Genomic DNA, 18,998 nt, shown 5'->3' on the forward strand with positions numbered 1-18,998 from the left:
AAGCCATGTTGTTTATCAAACTATATCTCCTAATATTTAATACAGTAGAATTAGTGATTGTAGTTCTCATATAATATTTTACTTACAAGTACCTTATTGAGATAAGTAACATTTTGACAGTTTCAGAATTTCCAAATTAGCATAATATACTCAAGAAAAAGAGCAAAAAGCAAAATGAAAACTGAACATAACAAGTTATTGAAAGGAAAATGAAGTGAAGAAGAAAAGGGGAAAGTGAAATATCATTGGGGTGGGGGGAAAAGAAAAAAATCAAACAAGTCCGGATATTTGACTAGAAGGAAGCAGATCAACCATGAATTTCACAAACCAAAATTTTCTAAATTCAATGCAATGCTAATCCTTTTGAACGTAAAAGCTGAGTTGAAACTAAAAGGTCGATAAACTGTTACTTTTGGCCTTAAAAAGTACCAACTTTTCTGATCAAAGAAGGCCACAATAGTTAAGATTGTATTATTTGATTTTATTTTACACTAGGTGGTGGACACAAAAGCAATCCTCCTTAATAAAACTGACAATTAGCTTCACTCAGAACATTTTTAATAATGCGCATTTAAAAAAAAGTATTCATCTTACAAATTGTTCTGCAATCCAAATATACAATAGCGTGGAAAACGATGTTTAGAAAACAAAAGCCAATGTAAAAAGACAGATTAAAACAACTAGAACAGTACAGGTTTTACATGGCTCTGATTTTACAGTTTTCTTACTGCATCATCAATGTCAGAAATCTGTTCCTTCAGCTGGCTCCACTGCTCAGGATTTAAAGAAATACCTAAAAAAAAAGTTTAAAAATCAAAAATTGAGTATCTACTTAAGCTCTCTTGAGGATTTTCATACTTCCAACTAAAATATTGTTTTATCTAAATTGCCATTTTGAATGGCACAATAGTACATTAAGAATCAAATCCCTTACATTTGTTAATTACACATTCATCACAATTACCTTAGCAGGTCAATCTTATACCCAGTTTTACTTTCAACACTGCATCCTGCATAATGCCTATTATACCCAGTGAGCGCAAATGATGATCTGAAGATTTATCTCACAAGTGCTTGCAAACTTCCAGGCTATGTGGCCAGACCCAGATTCGGTATGTGGACACCCTGTTTCTACAACCAGCTGTTTCCAACATTTGCTCAAAATTTCCACAGGAACTCAGCATGAATGACTTTGTGCTGAGTTCTTCCCGAAGCACTCACTTCACTTTGGAAAAATCCCCGAGACACGATCCAAACAGGACTTCTTAGACTGTGCATACTGGTTAGGAACGCACTCTGGAGTCATGCTGCCAGGGTTCAAATCCCAGCCTCACTGCCACTAACTCTATGGCCTTTAAAAAATTAATTACCTCTAAACCTCAGTTTCCTCATCAGTAAAATGCTGCTTATAACTCAAAGGGTTGTTGTGAATAATTAAATTAGCTAATGTGAATAAGATCTCAGCCTATCACCAGACACGTAAACATTTAAAACATTAGCTAATGACATGTTCCTATTTAAGACATAAAAGTATGAACAGAAAGTACTTTGTGCTTTAAACTTACAATGTTCTAATGCTTGACCCTTATAAGCACAGAAATAAACTAGAATTGGAAGATTAATGAATTTCTCAGAAAACTGCTGGGAGGCCATGAAAATTGAGAGGAAAGAGGAGAATATATTAGGGCAACACTTAGGAAGGGCTAATCAAATCATTTTAGTAAATGTTTGCAGGAACAAGAAAAGAAATCTGGCATTGGCTACACTGGGACAACTTGAATGATCAATCCAAAATTAGCCTGAAGAAGAAAAGGGTAGGAAAACATATAAAGGTTAAGTTTAAAACAGTCAAAAATTACATGAAGCAAACAAGTGGTACTTTTCAAAATGACATGCAGGCAGAGTAGAAGAAAATAAGAAGGCATTTTTTTCATTAGCTAAGGATCAACCTAAAGCAGCTAACCAGCCAAATATATGAATTTCTGTTGGTACACAAATGTTCTGTAGCTATTTGGTGAATGAACAAAGCACGCTTCTGTGATGATGACATGCTTGGGACTGGATGAAGCAAAAATGGAAGGACGACAAAGACCCACTTAAAGGATACCACCCTAAAGAATATCTGTTTGGAGATGAACCAAAAGGAAACACTGTAAACCAGGATTTTCCATTCCTGATTTTACACCTTTCCCAGTGCCCCCATTCTACTTCAGAATTGATGTAATCTTTTTAAAGGTACATTCAAGTAAATTAGCAGCCAACTGAAGTGATATTAGGGGTATTACTGGGGGGAGGGAGGGAGATATTTCAACAAGCTTTATTTAAGACATTTCATTAAAATAAGTTAAGTGTCACGTCCAAAAAGGCTACAGGGACTTCCCTGGTGGTCCAGTGGTTAAGCCTCCACGCTTCCACTGTAGGGGGCACAGGTTCCATTCCTGGTCAGGGAACTAACATTTCGCATGCCGCACAGTGTAGCCAAAAAAAAACAAAAAAAAAACAAAAAGGCTACAGAAGATAAAGAGAATCAGCTCAAGGAGGATCTCCCATGCCCTATGCACCATCAACATTATTTCAATTTCAAATAAAGTCCAAACAATTTCAAGCTTAGATAATTTTAAATTTAGTCCCAACATTAGGACCAAATTCAGGAAATTAAATCTTACCTTTCCTTCCTGGTTTCATTTCACCTTCCGGATCCATCCAGTATTCTCTAATATCAATTAAGACTTTCCCTTTAAAGTCCCGAACACTGACATACCTCATTTTCCCAATCTGCAAAAGAAACAAAAACATAAAAAGGTGTTCAACAATGGCATCCATATTTATATTCACACTTGCTGCACACTCACTCTACTTTTTTTTTTTTTTAAAAAGAAATTCACGTTCTTTTATTTATTTATTTATTTATTTATGACTGTGTTGAGTCTTCGTTTCTGTGCGAGGGCTTTCTCTAGTTGCGGCAAGTGGGGACCACTCTTCATCGCGGTGTGCGGGCCTCTCACCATCACGGCCTCTCTTGTTGTGGGGCACAGGCTCCAGACGCGCAGGCTCAGTAATTGTGGCTCACGGGCCCAGTTGCTCCGTGGCATGTGGGATCTTTCCAGACCAGGGCTCAAACCCGTGTCCCCTGCATTGGCAGGCAGATTCTCAACCACTGCGCCACCAGGGAAGCCCCACTCTACTTTTAATCACAAAAATAATTACTATTCTCAATATCAAAACTACACCAAAGGAACTATCACTGTTAAAAAGAAATCTTTCTAAAAAGATGAAACAAAGCATATCTCACGTTTCCAATCACTTTTACATTAAATTGGGACATAAATAACAGAGTATTATTCAGCTTTAAAAAAGAAGGAAATTCTGTCACATGCTATTTACAACAAGGATGAACCTTGAGGACATTATGCTAAGTGAAATAAGCTCATCACAAAAAGATACATACTGGATGATTCCAGTACTTAATATGAGGTACCTAGGGACTTTCCTGGTGGCACAGTGGTCAAGAATCCACCTGCCAATGCAGGGACATGGGTTCGAACCCTGGTCCGGGAAGATCCCACATGCCACAGAGAAACTAAGCCCTTGCGCCACAACTACTGAGCCCACACACTGCAACTACTGAAGCCTATGCGTTCTAGGGCCCACATGCTGCAACTACTGAAGCCCGCGTGCCTAGAGCCCGTGCTCTGCAACGAGAAGCCAACGCAGTGAGAAGCCCGCACACCGCAACAAAGAGTAGCCCCCACTCGCCGCAACTAGAGAAAGCCCCCGCTCAGCAACAAAGACCCAACGCAGCCAAAAAATAGATAAATTTTTTTAAATTTCATATGCTTTAAAAAAAAAATACGAGGTACCTAGAATAGTCAGATTAAGATAGAAAGTAGAATGGTGATTACCAGGGGCTGGGGGGAGATCGGGAGAAAAGGGGAATTGTTATGTAACAGTTTTACAAGATGAAAATATTCTGGAGCTCTGTTTCACAATAAAGTGAACATACTTAACATTACCGTATGGTTAAGATGGCAAGTTTTATGTTAAGTGTTTTTTTTTTTACCATAAAGATCATTACAAAGCAAAATCCTGCACAAACCACGACCACAGGAATCCATAGACTCAGCTAGCTACATTGGTTTAGCAACCATTCTGAATATAAGAATCCAAAGTTCCAGTCAATAGTAACATGAGATAGCTTTTCCTTTTAGACGTTCATTTCAAATAACTTCTTTTCAGTATTGTACTGGAAATACTAGCAATAAAGAAAAAGAATGAAAAGGATGATGTAAAAACAAAAATCATCAACAGAGAAATCTAAGAAGTCCTAAAAAATAATTACACTCCACTTAGTCTCAAGCTGAGAACTTAAAACTGTCCACAGAAAACTATTTTTCAAAAACCTTCTACTGCTGCTTAACACAAACTACAGATTGCACAGGGAAGGAAAAGGCTTACTCAACTAAGTGTCTATAAGCACTTTCCAGGATATCTGATCAAAACCTCTACTACCTCTACCTATCCGACTCATTTTAAACGTACTCTTCAATCTTCCTGACTTAAATACTAGCTATGATCTTGTGCTTGAAACACATCATCATGTAAAAGTTGCTTTCCCTACAAACCTGGGTCCCTTAATGATTAAATAATCCCTTTTATTGGGATATCAAGTATTGCTATAGTAGAAGCACACTTGTGCTGATACAAGTACACATTTATGGCTTCCATTTTGCCTATGTCCTCTCAGGCTGCTTTTTCTTGTCTCGGGTCTTGTTCATTTTCGTTCTCAAATTTCTCGTCCCACTGGTGTGGCCCCTATTTGCAGGGTATGCCTCATGCTTTATGGAGAAAATACAGTCCATCAGGTGTGGTTAAGTGCCTTCAAATCTCTCTTCTCAGTACTTACCCACATCTTCATCAATTCTTAAGTTCTTTACCTTTTGTATCCCATTTCTTGCATATACAGCTGACCCTTGAACAACTCAGAGGTTAATTCAAGTATAATTTATACCTCGGCCCTCCACATCCGAGGATTAAACCAACCACAAACCATGCAGTATTTAGTATTGAAAAATATCTGTGTACAAGTGGACCCAGGCAGTTCAAACCTGCATTATTTGAGGGTCAACTGTACATTCTTTCCCTTTCCGCTGGTTTCTTATCTACCATTTCCAAACATGCTCATTCTCCTCTTTCTGTAAGGCATTTTCCCTAATCTGCATTGTATAACTTTCCTCATGTTTCCTTCCTCCCTTTATTGCTAATCTTTGAAAGGCAAGAATTGCTGTTTCCATTGATTAAACTCCCAATGCCTATGCTAAAGTCACCAGTGATCTTACTGTCATTTTTAACGGCTTATTTTTTTTTTTAAAGGTTTGCATTTTTTTTTTTAATTTATTTATTTATGGCTGTGTTGGGTCTTTGTTTCTGTGCGAGTGCCTTCTCTAGTTGTGGCAAGCGGGGGCCACTCTTCATCGCAGTGCACGGGCCTCTCACTATCACGGCCTCTCTTGTCGCGAAGCACAGGCTCCAGACACGCAGGCTCAGTAATTATGGCTCACGGGCCCAGTTGCTCCGCGGCATGTGGGATCTTCCCAGACCAGGGCTCGAACCCGTGTCTCCTGCGTTGGCAGGCAGATTCTCAACCACTGCGCCACCAGGGAAGCCCTAACGGCTTATTTTTTACAGTCCTCTTTGTGTCCCCTAGTGCCTGTCATACCAGGTTCCCAGCAAACTGTTTTAATGGATGAACTAAATAAATAAGACCAAAATAATTATCACAGTGAAACTCCCAATAGTGATTTATAACACTGATTTAATTCCTAACATATTTTTAAGTATCTTAGGCACCTACAGCACTGAACTGAACATTGTTTCATTTTGGTTTTTAAGGTAAGCTCATGTGACAGATGAATAGATAAAATTAAAATACACTGAAAACCTACTAGAGTAATATTGATCAGGTAAGTCAAGTAAGCATTCAGTGTGGGCTTGAGTAGTGGAAGAGACTTCCAGTGGTGGAATTTGACCTTGAAAAATGACAGGCCATTAATTAAGCAAAAGGGAGAAAAAAGTGAAAGATACAATACTGATGAGATTCAAAAGGCTGAATAGATGGAGCTATACTGAAAAGGACTTGAAAAGCCAGGAAGAGAATTCTGAAGCCTTTATAGGTCCCTGAACTAAGGACAAAAAAGAAAGAAAAAAAGAAAACCAGAAGCAGAAAAACAGGGTTACAACTTTAAAATTTCACTAGAAAAAAAGTTAAAGATCAAGACTGAAAGCAACCTTTTTTTAAAAAACAGTTATAAGTATATGAACGGCATTTTACCAGTCTTAAATTAGTAATAACAAGTACTCAGTTATTTTATGTAAAAAGCATGGTACAATACAGTTAACACAACACATTCTTAGCTAGCTTCACTTCTACCCTCGATCCCTAGAAACTTCTAACAAGCTTCCTCACCCACAATTTCAATGAGGTGTGTATAAATGTTTTTGTTTGCTACAGATGAACTTAAAAAGAGGCATTTTCTTTCTCCCAAACGTGACTGACCCTCCACGTACTTAAAACTTTGTGAATTTACATGTTGAAGTCCCCAATCACTCCTCAAATAACTTTTGTTTGACTATTCTAAATAAGAAACTATACCAAGTAGGGAAAAGGTATAGGTCAATAAACTGACTCTCTTAAAATCTGGCAATAATGATTCAGGGAACACCAGCACCAAAGAACTGTGGGGGTGAAAGGAGGGGAAGCCTGAGGACGCAGACCGACGCTGCTCTACCAACATCTGAACCCCTTATTGTAACCAAAAAACTTACTGTGCGTTTTCTTTTGTATACTGCCCCTTAATATATTCAGTGTTCACTTTATTTTTTTTTTAATTTTTTTCTCCAGTGTTCATTTTAGCATAAAAAGCTTTAACGCGAATTTTCAAATAAAGATGGGCCCTACAGAAAACTGCACCACGTTTATCCTATGACTTTTCATTCTCCCAGCCCAAAGCACCAAATCCACAGTATGCACATTCATTCCAGAGTTTAAGCAATAGAGGCATTAGAGGAAAAAGAAGAGTCAGAAGGATACTTTGCCCCTAACATCAGGAATAAAGCAAGGATGTCTGCTCTCACCACTTCTTTTCAATATTGTACTGGAAATACTAGCAATAAAGCAAGAAAAAGAATGAAAAGGATGGGCTTCCCTGGTGGCGCAGTGGTTGAGAATCTGCCTGCCAATGCAGGGGACGCAGGTTCGAGCCCTGGTCTGGGAAGATCCCACATGCCGCGGAGCAACTCGGCCCATGAGCCACAATTACTGAGCCTGCGCGTCTGGAGCCTGTGCTCGGCAACGGGAGGCCGCGATAGTGAGAGGCCCGCGCACCGCGATGAAGAGTGGCCCCCGCTTGCCACAACTAGAGAAAGCCCTCGCACAGAAACGAAGACCCAACACAGCCATACATACATACATACATACATAAAAAGAATGTAAGCAGACAAGAATAGCATTAAAAAAAATTAAAAATAAAAATATTTTTAAAAAAAATGAAAAGGATGTAAGAACAAAAATCATCAACAGAGAAATCTAAGAAGTCCTAAAAAATACATATGTAACATATAAATATATAAAATATAGAATATATGTTATATGTATACTTAACATATATCATGTAATATTGTACATATTGTTTAGCAATGAACTGGAAAATGAAGTTAAGAAACAACACATTTTAAAAAAGTGGTTCTGAAGAACGTAGGGGCAGGACAGGAATAAAGATGCAGACGTAGAGAATGGACTTGAGGACACGGGGAGGGGGAAGGGTAAGCTGGGACGAAGTGAGAGAGTGGCATGGACTTAATATATACTACCAAATGTAAAACAGATAGCTAGTGGGAAGCAGCTCAGTGCTCTGTAACTACCTAGAGGGGTGGGATTGGGAGGGTGGGAGGGAGGGAGACGCAAGAGGGAGGAGATACGGGGATATATGTATATGTATAGCTGACTGACTTTGTTATACAGCAGAAACTCACACACCATTGTAAAGCAACTATACTCCAATAAAGATGTTAAAAAAATAAAATAAAATAAATCAAAAAAAAAAAAAAGAAACAATACATTTGCGATAGAATCAAAACACAAAATACTTAGGAATAAATTTAGCAAAAGATGTACCAGAAAAATCACAAAACAGAGAAATCAAAAAAGATCTAAATAAATGGACAGAGATACCATATTCATGAACAGGAACCTCAATATTGTCAAGTTGCCAACTCTCCCCAAATTGATCTTCAGCTTTACCCAATCCCAATCAAAATCCCAGTAGACTTTTTGATAAAAATTGACAAGCTGATTATAAAATGTGTATGAAAATACAAAATACATAGAATAGCAAAAATAATTCTGAAAGTGAAGAACAGTGTTAAAGGGCTTACACTACCTGATTTCAAGACTCACCATAAAAGCATAGTAATTAAGACAGTGTGGTACTAAAGACAAACATAGAGATCAATGGACTACAACAGAGTTTAGAAACAGATAAATATTTTGTATATTTACTGATTTTCTTTAAAGATCCAAGGTGATTCAACAGGAAAAGAATAGTCTTTTGAACAAATGGTACTGGAACAACTCGATTATCTGTACAGGGGTGAAAAATCAGTCTCAACCCCTATCTCACACTATACACAGAAAAAACTAATTCTACATGGATTAGAGACCTAAACATGAAAGTTAAAACTATAAAAAGTGTAGCAAAAAAAAATTGGCAAAATTTTTGTGGCATTGGGGTAGAGAACTATATCTTAAACAGGAAACAAAAAGCATTAACCAAAAAAGCAAAAAATTAATGAAAATGGACATTTTCAAAATCAAAGCTTTTTAAAGATACTTAAATTAAAAAAGTAAACCACAGACTCAGAAAATATTCACAATACTTGTATCTGACAAAGGACCTGTATTTAAAATATTTTTTAAAAACCCCTCAAATTCAATGAATCAAATGACCTTTCTTTAATAGGCAAAAGATCTGAATAGAATCTTCAAACAAAAATATAAGACATTAGGGAAATACAAAGTAAAACTACACATCCATTAATTAAAGTGGATAAAATTTTTAAGACTGGTAATACCCAGTGAGGATGTGCAGCAATTGGAATCTCATACACTGCTGGTGGGTCTGTGAAATGGTACAGCTACTTCGGAAAACAGTTTGACAGTTTCTTAAAGTTAAACATACACTAAGCCTATAACCCAGCAAATACATCTGGTGTTTACCCAAAAGGCGAAAATGTCCACAAAAAGACCTGTACAAGAATATTCACAGCAGCTTTATTCCTAGTATCCCCAAACTAGAAACAACCCAAATGTCCACCCAAAATGAATGGATAAACGAACTGTAGTACAATCATACAATGGAATACCAATCAGCAATAAAAAAGAACCACTGATACTTGAAACAAGGAATGATCCCAAAACATTATGGTGAGCAAAGGATGCCAGACACAAAACAATACAGACTGTATGATTCCATTTATATGAGGCTCTAGAACAGGCGAAATAAATCTCTAGGGACAGAAATTACATCAGTGCTTACCTGGGGAAAGGGAATGGACTATAAAGGGAGGTCTAGAGGGAACTTTCCAGGGTGATGGAAACGGCCTCACTACAAAAGCATGTACGTTTAGAGAAAGACAAATATCGTGATACTGCTTATATGTGGAATCTAAAAAAATGGTACGAATGAACCTATTTACAAAACAGAAATAGAGTCACAGTTGTAGAAAACAAACTTATGGTTACCAAGTCGGGGGAGGGAGGGGAGGGATAAATTGGGAGATTGGGATTGACACATACACACTACTATATATAAAATAGATAACTAATAAGACCCTACTGTATAGCACAGGGGACTCTACTCAGTACTCTGTAATGACCTATAGGGGAACAGAATCGACTTGGGCTGGCCAAAAAGTTCGTTCGGGTTTTTCTGTAAGATGTTAGGAAAATCCCGAACGAACTTTTTGGCCAACCCAATAAAAAGAGTGGATATATGTACATGTACAACTGATTCACTTTGCTGTACAGCAGAAACTAACACAACACTGTAAATCAACCATATTCCAATAAAAATTAAAACAAAAATAAAATAAAAATTTAAAAAGCATGTACTTTTTTTTACAGCTCACCAAATTATGCTTTAAATGTGTGCATTTTATTGTATATGGACTGTATCTCAATAAAGTTTATTTTTAAAAAAAGAAAAGAACTCGCCCAATAGTCACCTCTTCCTTGAGGAGAAATAAAGCTGACAAATTCTTACCAAAAACAAAAAACAAAAAAACCACAGAAAAATGAGGAGGTAGTAGTATAGATATAATTAAAGGTAGAAAGAATAAAGATCACTGCACTTACATGTCATAGGAGAAAACAATCACACAACAGAATGTATGTATTTTCACACACACATAATCTGGAGGTTAACAGGAAAAAAATAATATGTACGTCATACAGAACAGTGATTCTTAAATTTTTTTTGATTTCCTGTCCCCTTTGGGGTACTGATGGTTATAAATAATCCCTTCAATACAAAAAAATCCAAATAAAATATTAATTTCATGGACTCCCAAAATAAACCCCCAGGTTAAGAACACTTGACTCTGTAATAACATAATTTAAAAAGTAACAGGTTTATCCTTAAAATCATCAAATCAACTAAAGCAGTATTACTGATCCTTTGTGCTGAACTTTGAAGATGAATAGGGATCCCTCTGAAGAAGAATAGGGATCAAAGTCCCCTGCCTCAATCATTCTCACCTTTTAAGACACAGGTACTAAGTAATTACAAGATAGTTCTCCAATCCACATCACATAAGTCATCTCAGGTAAATTACATCCCTTTGGAACCAAATTCTCAAAATTCAGAGCTGAAGAAACCAGACAAAAGCAAGCATCTAGTAGTATCTCCTCTCTACTCAGGAATCTGCCCAAATCATTCCACAGTTTAAAAGATTAGCATAGTGACTTTCCTTGGGCACAATTCTCTTCAAATATTACATTCAGAGAGCTGCTTATGTTTGATGCACATTGCTTTTCCAAAATTTAAGATCATTTCCTCCAGTTCTATTCTCAAGAGATGGGTGTTTAGGTTAAAAAAAAAAAAAAAAAAACCCTGTCTTATGGCTACTAAGCAATACTCAAACAACTTTAATTTAGATTTTAGATTTGTCTTTGGTAAAGTATACCTGATAGCCCAGGTCCTTAAAGATACTAGCAATGTCTAAAAAAGTTCCACTCTGGGAGCTGTCTTCAAGGCATTTCTTGTAAATGAAAAATATAGGAAATATATATCTCTATTTTTTTAATTAAATAAATAGAATTTTTTAAAACTTTACAAAACACAATGAGCATAATTGATTTTCCTTCCAAAAACCCCATCCTTCACCTGTCTTTCCTAATAAAATTATCAAACCATTATTACTAATAAAAATGAAGTCCTCTTTTTAAATTACATAACCAATGTTATTCACTAGGTCTGTGAAAAGTCACTCTGAAAATCAGGCCTATATGATCCTCCTAAAGACACTTTCAAAAGGGTGAGGAGTCTAATAGCCTTTGAGGCTTGGGAACCTTCCAAATGAGGGCTTAAGAACTGAACTCACTTCTTTTGGTGAGATAACCTCCCTATTAAAAAAGAACTGGGGCTTCCCTGGTGGCGCAGTGGTTGAGAATCTGCCTGCTAATGCAGGGGACAATGGGTTCGAGCCCTGCTGGGAAGATCCCACATGCCGCAGAGCAACTAGGCCCGTGAGCCACAATTACTGAGCCTGTGCATCTGGAGCCTGTGCTCCGCAACAAGAGAGGCCGCGACAGTGAGAGGCCCGCGCACCACGATGAAGAGCGGCCCCCACTTGCCGCAACTAGGGAAAGCCCTCACACAGAAACGAAGACTCAACACAGCCAAAAATAAATATTAAAATAAATAAATAAATAAAAATATTAAATATCCTGTGTCAGTAAGTTTACCACTTAAAAAAAAAAAAAAAAAAAAGAACTGGTTTCCCAAAACTGCTCTAATAGAATAAAATCTCTAAATGTGGGCCCTAGTTTCTTTATCTGTACAATCGGGAGTAAGGGAGACAAGATGAAATCCATTAATAGGCCACAGATGCTCTATTATCCAAGTACAAGCAGGCATACAGTGAACAGAATTGATCAGAGAAAAGCCCAAGATAATTGACAAGCAAATACTTGAAAGTTTTTACCTTTAGTACAAACATTAAGTTGAAATATTCCAAAGCAGTCCTTCATTCTATATAGAAGGAAAGTCTATGAAAGGAAGGGATACTTTCTTGCAGATTTTACATTTCATTCTGCCCCTTAAAATAGCTTCCCACTGCACTTAGAATAAAACTAAAACTGGTCTCCCAACAGGAAAGCCCTGAAAGATCTGGCCTTCACCTTCCTTATCAACTAGACCTCCTACCTACACTCTCAGCCAACTTTCTAGGCTCCAGGCACAAGGGCTTCATAATTCCTGCACAATCTAAGCTCTTTCCCACTTCAAGGCATCTGCACATTCTCTATCAAATTAATCTAATCTGCTCCTAGTTCTTCTAAAATATACAAAAGTCAGAAGACTAAAACCCGTAAAAATCGATCTGCATTTTGTCACTTTTCTTTTTTACATAATTTTTAATTTAAAAATGTATGTATTTAAGATTTAGGATTCAATGTACATATTCCGAGTGAAAGGCTACTACACTCAAGCTAACATATCATCTCCTTATACTTACCATTTTTTGTATGATCAGTGCGCCTGAAAATCTACTTAGTACATCTCCAATGTTCAATACAGTATTAAGCATAGCTAGCATGTGTCTATTTCTTTATCTAGAGTTATAACAAAACTGAGTAAAAATATCCAACTTCTATTTTCCCATTCTCACATTAATCCTGGTACTGTCTTTCACCAGTCAGTTTAAAAAAAAAAAAAAAAGAATAAGTGCACACACACACAAGCCTTACTTTCTAGTCAAGTAAATGTTTGCAGTCTCATTTTGTCCAATCTTCTGACTTCGACTAATACTAATGTCTCCTTGAAACGCTTACCTTGTTTATGCTCCCACAAAGCACTTATTTTTTTCTTGCTCCCATTACTGTACTCTTCCTATTTTCCTTCACCTTCTCTAACCTATATCCTTTTTTCCTTCCATCCTGAATATCACAAGACATGTCCTCAGTCACCTCCTCTTCTCCCTCTGGTTCATACTTACTTCAGTGGAAGGTTTCAGTCAACCATACTAATGATCCCACATGAACAGTTCCCAACTAAGCCTTCTAGGTTCTAACGCAGAGACACTTTATCACACTTACAATCAGATCCAAAAAGCCAAACTTGACCACCTCTGCCATTAAAACTAATTTATTTTCCTCATATCTATCAATGAAACCTTCATCTCTATTGTCTCTCAAATTTAAAACCAGTCTTCACTGATTGCTTCATTCCTCTAGTCCATTCTTCCTCACCAGCGATCTTAATCATCACTATTTCATCTTCTGGAAAAACCATCTAAGCCCTTATCACCTCACATAATTTATCCCCACTGCCTCTCCCATAAATCCTCCTTGTACCATGATGCTAATAACAAGTCTCCCTAAAACAAGATAAGAAACCCAAGGAAAGAAGCTATGCCAGTCCTGAGTAATTTCATCAAAGCCCTCTAATGAACTTCCCTCACTTTACCTCACTACTCAACCTTAATCCCCACAATATATAAACTGAGGGCCCATTTTAGTAAACCCATTCACCCTTTCTGTTATCAAGCCAAAACTAGGCAGGTCATATTGCTGTTTCCCCTCCAGTAACATCCTATCCATACTTCACAGCCCAATACTAGACCTACCTCCTCCAAGCTGCTCTCTAAACGTGCAGTTCTCAATCTTTTTTTGCATTTCTCTAACTTTTAAATTCCCATTGTTTTAAATACAGCAAAACTACAGAACTCTAGATTTCAACAATCATCTAGCAACATATAAATTGCTTTCATTTCTACTAACTTGTTATTATATTTCAAGGAATATCCTTAGTCAAGAGAATTATAACATACATAAAAGATTATTATGCATTATCAGATTAAGGTACTTTTAACATTCTTTAGATCAAGCCAGGTAATAATTCCTCTGGAACTAAGGAAATAACGCACTTTACCTGAAACATGTTATCATCTCTGCTGCTGCTGCTCTGCTTAGAAGATGACAGGGCTCTGGAAGTTTCACCAGTCTTTTGCTTCTTCACAGGTTTTTCTGGAGCAACTTGCTTTTTCCTCTTTAACTTGAAAGAAAAACAAGAATATGGTTAAAATCTGCATAAGAACAAAACACGTCTCAGGTTCAAAACATTCCATTACTTTTCAAGACTTAAAGGATCAAAACACTCCATTTATTAATAAAAAAAATCATAAATATATACACAAGCAAGTTTCACTTGACAACAGAACTATGAAACTAACCTAGCACTGCTATCTAATACAGTGTTTTCAAACTGTGCTCTTAGAAACCCAAAAGATATTTCAGGCATTAGAGTGGTATTCACCAGAGAAACAGTTATTTTACAGACTGGGATCCCTCCTAAAATTTCTTTGGGAGAGAAAAAAGATGGGGGTATGGGGGCTGCTGCTTTTGAATAAACTTAAACTTTTGGAAACCACAAGTCTAGTAAACTAGTCAGTTACTTATTTTTACAAAGAAAATGTACTAATTAGGAAGAATACAACCAACTTATGATTATTTATGCCTCTGCCAATTCCAAAAGGGACTTAAATTGGCTTAGCAAGTTTATGAGTAGGCAAAGCTAAGAAAGGTATTTTGTACTGGGCACCAAAGGTCAACAACTCTTCACAAAACTTCCTCATCACAAAAAAATCACTTAAGATAAACAGTAATGTGTTACACTAGCATTCAAAATCAAAACAATGTTTTAAGAGCAGCATTACTCTAAAAGTTTTTCATATAACTTCATTCTCAAAATGAGCTAACAGGGACTTCCCTGGTGGCGCAGAGGATAAGACTCCACACTCCCAATGCAGGGGGCCTGGGTTTGATCCCTGGTCAGGGAACCAGATCCCACATGCATGCTGCAACTAAGAAGCCCTGGAACCACAACTAAGGAGCCCACTTGCCACAACTAAGACCCGGTACAACCAAATTAATTAATTAATTAATTTTATTTATTTATTTATTTTAAAAATGAGCCAACAGTCCATGAAATCCAGTAGAGTTCCCAATCCAAACAGTAGAGGGCAGTCATGTTCCTTAGTGGAAGGTATAAACTATTAATGTTTTACCAAATTATGTGACGCTAGGTAAAATACTGATATGATGTATGTATTTATGTATACAAACTGAAAGACTGGATTCATTTAATGTAAGTGCTTACAGGATTAACAGTATTATTTGGGATAAATAGCAAAAATTACCTCAGCTCAATAAGCAGAAAGCAATTATTCTTTTTGTCAGGGTCTATACAGTCCCTGTGGAATGGCACATAACTGGCACATAAAAGCTCAATAAAAAACTTGTTAAATCCATGTATTCAAATGCTATACTGTGTGCAAGTTAAAAAACTAAGAGACATTCCCTTCTCGAATATAGCCATGCATGCTCTTTGAAGTTTTTTTTCAACCTTCCAGGTGATATTATACTATGTACTTCCCTATAAAAGTCCATCTCCTCCAAGATTCTCATATAAGCTCTCTTTTCTTTTAACTAACACTGCTAACTGAGCTCAGAGACACAACTACGTAAGGTTCTAGGAGATAAAGGACAATTCTGCGTGGAAGAAGCCCTGACTACAGTGTGAGATGCTCAGTTAAGCAGAATGCACAGTTAAGCTTACGGCACAATTATCACCTAATGCAGAAAAAGCCTCTTCCATCAAAATGGGTAATTTCATGTTAGCTTTGCTGGGTGTTCATTTAACTAAAAGGAGGGGACCAGAGTAAATAACATTCTAATTTAAAATGTACCAAGCCAAATTTTATGTAATCCTTGAAGGCTGGATAAACATCAAGGCTGAGAAGACTGTCAAACTGACATCTGCTTTCAAGGAGTTCAGATAATTTGGCTCAACAACTACACAGAATACCTACAGATTAGGAAGATTACTAAATAATGGCAAATAATGGCTTTGGCCTAAATCTAGTGCTATTCCTCTAGGGAGCGTTAGGAGTCCTAAAAAGCCACAACAGGAAGCTTGTTAATGTCAGAAGACTTGCTCAAGTCTGACGTGGGGCTTGGCGTGTGCGTGTACAACAAGCACCCTAGGCACTTTAGTCAAGTGGTTCAGGGGCCATCTGCACTTTCAGAAACATCCATCCAGGCTCTCATTTTAAAATTCTGATATGCTGTGCAGTCCTTCAGAACTGGATGTGGGCAATACTGCTGAATTAAGTATCACAAAAATCACATGGTGTATAGTCACCTTTTTGTCAACTTCACTGTCAGAATCACTGCCAGAAGAGCTTGAAGAAACAAGTTCCTTTGACTTCGGCATTCTGAAAGAAAAATACATTATGTAAATAATTCATAATTTGCTCTATTACCTTCAACTTAACTCTCCCCCAATCAAAGATTCAAGAAGTTCCACAGTTCTTTCTACCATTTTTGGTACTGGAGTTGTTACACGGAGCACAGAAGTTATGTTCTTAATCTATGCTCTTCCAAATTGAAAATAACATGCAAAGTGAAGAGTTCTGAATCCAGCAAGAAGAACTAAATGTCATACACATCTCATACTCCTACACCTCTCTCTTTCTCAAAGTCAATGGGGCTTTTTATACTTCATTTTAGCAGGGTTAGATGTTTATGTTTAGGGTAAACTGCAAAAAGGCAGCTGACAGCAATCACTGTTAAAACCAAGAAGAAATATGAATAATTCTCAGTACTGCTTTATACTTGCCACTGAGGAGACTTATGTACAATTATTCACTGCCAGAACTGATATCAACTTACACACAGCATGGTGAACAACTGTACTATACAGATGTGGATATCTAATTAATTTTACCATTATAATCCTATTTTTCATATTTTGTATATGTTCTTAATTTTTTTGGCTTTTTGACCATGCCAATCAAAGGAGCAAGTACTGAATCAAAGTTATACAAATTCACAGTTCATTTACATTTTACACTGATTTTCTACTCTGGAATACAACTAAAATTTGAAGAATCTGCTTATGGGAGGGGCAAAACCTTTCCTCCAATTCCTACTATGACCCTAGTTCCCCAGGTCCCCCCAGACAGAGGTACATAGGCCAGTGCCTTGCTTTCCCTGTGGATGTTTACAGAGTGCCTGAGGGCAAGGCAGAGTGTTGTGCTTCTATGTTTCCCAAAATTCAAGGAATTTCACGCTGTACCTCTTTTCAAAGCACTTATAATACTAAGTGGTAAAATGCTTATTTTCAAAACAAGTATCTTTTGCTCTCTACACCTCCATCTCAGTAGAGACTTGAGTCCTATTAACTTCTGTATGCCCTAAAGGGTCCAATACACACAACACACACTATAATGTTTGCTGAAAAAAGGGGAAAAAAAGACTTCAAAAAAACCATAAATAATCCAGATCTCGACTAAACTTGCCATTAGCAAGGGCACTGAATGTATCCCAAAACAGGAAGCCAAGGTAAAAGAAATGGGCCATCCCTAGCCTAGCCACTAAATTCAAAAAGCTCAAACCATGCCCAAGCCAGCCATGTTGATTTTATCTGGCAATTTCTTGATGCCAAGAGTAGTAAATTCAGAGGGGAGCAAGCAACATTTATAGCCACGTTTTATACATTAATCCTGTTACTGCTCCGCTTTCCAACCTAATCTCCAAAATCAATTTAGTTGTTTTTCATGCTAGCTAATAATGCCAAGAAGCATTTTTTTTTTAAAAGGTAATCCAACTGAACGTACCCTGTTTTTCACTTTGAAACGGTCAGGCGTAACTATACCATCTGTTCATGAAAGGTTCCTGGGGGCCTAAGATCATTTCAAAGAACCACCTCGTGTTTAACCCAAATAAGTCCATCAGACACGAAAACAAGGTAACGGTAACTAAAGCCAGCCTGTTTGAACTTCTAACAAAATATATTTTACTTAATGAGCCTTTACCGTTCAAAAGGAAAAAAGCGGGGGGGAGGGCGGCAGGCTCGTAATTCTGGCGAGGCGCTACTAAGAGCGCTGGTGTGGAATATATACAAAACACAACTTAAAAAATGAAATCTCCGATCTCTGATGAAGGCATGGGGAAGGAGGGATTAAAAAACAAGAGGTGAAAACAAACTAGGACTAGAAGGCACGCGAATTCGGTACAACACGAGGGGGATAAGCACCAACACGGAGGAAGGGGGCCGCGCGACGCCAGGCAGCCGCCAGAACCCCGGGGCTGACAACGCCTTGGGCGGTGGGAGACAGGTCGGTCGGAGGGGGCGTGGGAGGCGGCGAAATGCGGAGGAGACGGCGTGGGAGAGGAGGGACTTGCACCAAGCGCCATTTTCTTCTCTCGAAGAGCTCACTGCCCCCCAGCAAAGCAGCCGTTCACTCCCCCAGCGCCAGTCGCCCCCCCCCCGCACCGCCGGCCTTCCTCCGACCGGGTCCCCCCTCCTGGGGGCAGGGATGAGGACCCCGGAGAGACCCTGGGGAGGCGCAGGCCCCGCACGCGCCCCCGCCCGGGCCGCCGCTGCATTGTCCCGGGGGCACCCCGGCCCCCGCCCCGTGGCTCCTCGCCCCCGCCCGGCGCCGCCTCCCCCACCGCCCCTGGGCCGTTCCCGGGGGCCAGCTTCGGGGGCCAAGAGGCCTGAAGCGCGTGGGGCGCGGGGTCGGGGACGAGGAGGGGACCGGGGAGGCCGAGGAAGCATGGGGGAGATCAGGCAGCGCCGCCATTTCCCGCGGCCGTCGTCGACGAGAGGGACCGGCGCTGCGGGCGCGCAGCCGCCGGGCTGGCAAGGTGAGGGCCGGCC

At 38.5% G+C, this 18,998-nt stretch overlaps 1 protein-coding gene across 3 annotated transcripts in view; it reads right to left on the bottom strand.

Annotated features, from left to right (window-relative positions):
* Positions 1-460: 460 nt before the first annotated feature.
* The window catches only part of SUB1 (SUB1 regulator of transcription), a 354,409-nt gene continuing 335,871 nt past the window's right edge, over positions 461-18,998 (bottom strand). For 2 of the 3 annotated variants that reach the window (XM_082453887.1, XM_082453885.1), the window contains exons 2-5: positions 16,476-16,548; positions 14,205-14,327; positions 2,667-2,775; positions 461-793 (exon numbers count right to left, since the gene is read on the bottom strand). In XM_082453887.1, the coding sequence (XP_082310013.1) occupies positions 714-793; positions 2,667-2,775; positions 14,205-14,327; positions 16,476-16,547 (384 nt within the window). In that variant the 5' untranslated portion in view covers position 16,548 and the 3' untranslated portion in view covers positions 461-713. Of the gene's footprint in view, positions 794-2,666; positions 2,776-14,204; positions 14,328-16,475; positions 16,549-17,952; positions 17,972-18,998 lie in introns of those variants that run through there. The other variant, XM_082453886.1, reaches the window with a different exon arrangement.

The sequence above is a fragment of the Balaenoptera physalus genome (assembly GCF_965194825.1).
Source record: "Balaenoptera physalus genome assembly, chromosome: 3".
Classification (NCBI taxonomy): domain Eukaryota; kingdom Metazoa; phylum Chordata; class Mammalia; order Artiodactyla; family Balaenopteridae; genus Balaenoptera; species Balaenoptera physalus.